Consider the following 3,386-nt stretch of genomic DNA (forward strand, 5'->3'; position numbering starts at 1 on the left):
ATGGAGAGGGCCCTTGTCCTTCTGCTTGTGACCCTTGCTGCAGTGGCCTATGCGGCTCCTGGACCCCGGGGACTTTTTCTTAACCTGGTAAGGTGTCTCTGGGGGCCGTCAGAGTCTTGCTGTGAGGATTTTGGAAGCTCGGCTTCTGACCTCAGGTGCCACCCAGCCTGGGTGTCCCTCCCTGAGTCCTTGGCTATGAGGCCATCCCAGGAGAGATGGAGGGACAGCTCCGAACTCCACCTGGCTAGGACAGTGCTCTCTACGAGACCAGAACCCTAAGTCAGAAACTCTGCCTGGCAAGGTCCTATGGCTTAGAAGTTTGGCAGCTTTCTGAGAAAGGTCAGAACGATCCTGGTCTCTTCCCTCCAATGAGACCTTTCTGTGTGCCAGCCACTGTGCTAAATGCCCGAGGAACGTCAGTGCGGTCAACCCTCATCGTAAGGCAGAGAGCCAAGCGGGGCCCTCACCCAAGCCTTCATAGCTCAAAGGCAGGGGAAGCCGGGACCGTAAAGTCTTCCCACCACACCTCAGGGGGGCAAGCGCTGCATGGCTAGCAGTCCCAGGGGAAGGCAGGGGGCTGGGGTGTTAGTCCAGCAATCTGTGTAGATGTAAGGCAAGGGTAGCGCTTTTGTTTATCTGAGACATGATCTCACTGTGTAGTCATGGGGTGTTCCTGGAACTTGCTTTGTAGACCAGGCTAGTCTTGAACTCACAGAGAGCCATCTACCTCTGCCTCGCCAGTGCTGGGATTAAAGGCTAGTGCCTCCATGCCCAATAAATGTGGAGTGTAGAGATGACTTCCACATTCACTGCCCCCCGAAACAGTGGGGGAAGCCAGCCATGGTGATGCTTGCCTGTAATGCCACCGCTGGGAAGGCTGAGGCAGAGGGTCATGGGTTAAGGCCAGCCTGGGCTACATAATTCCAGGACTGCCAGGACTGTGAGATCCTGTCTCATAGAAGGAAAGGAAGGAAATGTGGGAGGCCCTGCTTTGGGGGCCCCTGTGCAAGGCACCAAGGTGTCAATGGCTGATCAGGGTCACCAGGAAGTAGCCAGTAATAGTAGGACCTATAGGCCTGGACTCCTGGCTCAGGACAGCTTCTCTGCCACCTCCTATCTCCTGACCTGAGTAGGGCACAGTGGCTCCGGACCTGGAGGTGACCCTTCCTTCACACGTGCCCCGCCCCCCAAGACAGGTGCTGATGCTAGCTGTAGTAGGGGGATGGGCATGGGGGAAGAGTTCGGGCTGACAGGCTGTCTCTACAGGATGACGGCGAGATCTGCATTAACAGCATGCAGTGCAGCAGTAAATGCTGCCAGCATGACAGTATGCTGGGCATCGCCCGCTGCACCCACAAGGCCATCGAGAACAGCGAGTGCTCCCCACAGGTACATACCCTGCAGGCTCGGGGACTGGGGGAGGGGAGGGCTCCACCTGGACAGGGGGTGTTGAAGGAGCGAGGAGGGAGGTTTACAGGGTGAAGGGCTTAGCCCATCCTGTCATTCCCCCCAACCCCAACCATCACAACTGGCCCCTGGGTTGGTGGGATGTGTGTGTGTTTCCATTCTACAGGTGGGTAAAGAGAGGCTCCTTTGAGCTTTCAAGTTAGTAAGAGTATTGGTGGAGACCTAATCCCAGCCCCCCTGGTGAGGCAGTCAGGAGCATACTGTGAAGTGCCAGGAATCCAGTTCACAGCCAGGCAGGGAAAAGATAGCCAAGGTGTCCCCACTGTCTGTGACTCTGTTGTACCTCCCTCTCTCTGCAGACCGTCTATGGGGTTTACTACAGATGTCCCTGTGAGCGGGGCCTGAGCTGCGAGGGGGACAAGACCATCCTTGGCGCCATCACCAACACCAACTATGGCATCTGCCTTGACGTCGGGCGCTCCAAGCAGTGAGCTTACACAATAAGCTGGGCCCAGGCACCGCTCTCTCCCCTCCTCTTCCCGCTGTCCCATCTGAGCCAGCTGTTGGCAATTAAAGCACACCTGCAACCATGCCTGCCTCTGCCTGTCCTTGCGGTGCCAGCAGAAGTCTCATGAAACCTTTGTCTGCCAGGGCCAGGCTTCCACAAGGCAGAAGGGTGTGTAGAAGCTGGGGTCAGGGACAGCCTGGTGAATAGGCAGAGCTAGACCCGGTCCTACAGAGCAGGCCCGCTCGGGCCTCCCTCCTGTCTTGATCCCCTGGCAGGCAGGCTGGTGCAGACAGCACAGGCCTCCGGTGGTGGGGCGGGGCAGGCACAGACAGACGGATGATGACGTCACTGGGGCTGCGCCTCAGATGGTGACAGTCCCTCTTCTAGCTCTCCCTCTTTTCAGTTGTGACAGCTAGCTGACACCTCTTATGTGCTAATGAGTCAGACTACTGACAACTGCAGTGGTTACTCTCTGGACCACTCCCCGCTCAGTGACCCTGGGAGGAAGAACATAGAGTCTCTATAAGGATGCTGAGTTCAGAGAGCTGGAGGAGAATGCCCAGCACCACACAAGCCCAGCCCTACCTTTCTTTGTCCTTCCTCAGCATTCACAGTAAGAAGAAGGAGTAGAAAGCATAAGGAATTAAATTTTTCCTTAATATAGAATTATGTTCTTTCAGGAGCCATCAAATATCGGTAGGACCAGTGAGATGGACCAGTGGGTAAAGATACTTGCCACCAAGCCAGCTTGAGTTTGTTCCTGGGGATGCAGATGGTAGAAGAAAAAAAAAAAACCACAGGCTGTCCTCTGAGTTCCACTTACGTGACATCGTGCATGAGGCCACACACACACACACACACACGCACACCACTACACATAAATAAATGGATAAATAAATGTAATTTTAAAACCCCACGAGTTAATTAGGACACAGCAAGGCCCAAGGAGAAGCTTCTGACCCCTGAGTTGGTAGACTACGGGGTGGAGGGGAGATTCACACACAGGGAGTCTGGTATCAAAATCTAGGCACTCCCTCAGTCCCACAATTTGCAGTTCTGGGTCAGTGAAGCCTCTAGAACCCATGACTTCCGCCTTCAGAACACGTTCAGCTGTAAAGCCCCAAGCTATTTTGACTTCATGAAATGGTGTGTCTTCAGTCTCGCCAGCCCCGCAGTCGGGAGACGGGAAGTGCTGGCACATGTCCGGTGCATAGGCAGCCACCCCTAGCACCATACCTGGCACATGTCCGGTGCATAGGCAGCCACCCCTAGCACCACACCCTTTCACCGTAAAGCAGAGGAATAGGGGGATGGGGAGAGAAGGCTCTCCTTGCTGTCTTCCCTTCCTTGTCTGTGCTAAGAGCCTCTAGGCCAGCAATTCTCAACCTGTGGGTTGTGGCACCTTTGGGGGTTGAATGACCTTTTCACAGGGTTGCACATCAAATGTTCTGCATATCAGATATTTATATTA

The 3,386-nt window shown here is 54.8% G+C and overlaps 1 protein-coding gene across 2 annotated transcripts; it reads left to right on the top strand.

The window, feature by feature from the left end:
* Clps (colipase) lies at window positions 1–1,898 on the top strand. 2 transcript variants are annotated; one of them, XM_038344130.1, is made up of 3 exons: window positions 1–87; window positions 1,267–1,389; window positions 1,767–1,898. In XM_038344130.1, exons 1-3 carry the CDS (start codon window positions 1–3, stop codon window positions 1,896–1,898), a joined length of 342 nt encoding a protein of 113 aa, XP_038200058.1. The 2 variants fall into 2 exon arrangements, with proteins under 2 accessions (XP_038200058.1, XP_038200060.1); XM_038344132.1 differs by lacking the exon at window positions 1,267–1,389.
* Window positions 1,899–3,386: the final 1,488 nt, after the last annotated feature.

The sequence above is a fragment of the Arvicola amphibius genome, chromosome 9, assembly GCF_903992535.2.
Source record: "Arvicola amphibius chromosome 9, mArvAmp1.2, whole genome shotgun sequence".
In the NCBI taxonomy this organism is placed as follows: Eukaryota; Metazoa; Chordata; class Mammalia; order Rodentia; family Cricetidae; genus Arvicola; species Arvicola amphibius.

Excerpts from the sequence above, each read along its gene's own strand:
- Clps (XM_038344130.1), top strand. The coding sequence starts at position 1 with ATGGAGAGGGCCCTTGTCCTTCTGCTTGTGACCCTTGCTGCAGTGGCC. Across the intron at positions 88-1,266 it reads GGGGACTTTTTCTTAACCTG|GATGACGGCGAGATCTGCAT; the intron begins GTAAGGTGTCTC and ends CTGTCTCTACAG. Across the intron at positions 1,390-1,766 it reads ACAGCGAGTGCTCCCCACAG|ACCGTCTATGGGGTTTACTA; the intron begins GTACATACCCTG and ends CTCTCTCTGCAG.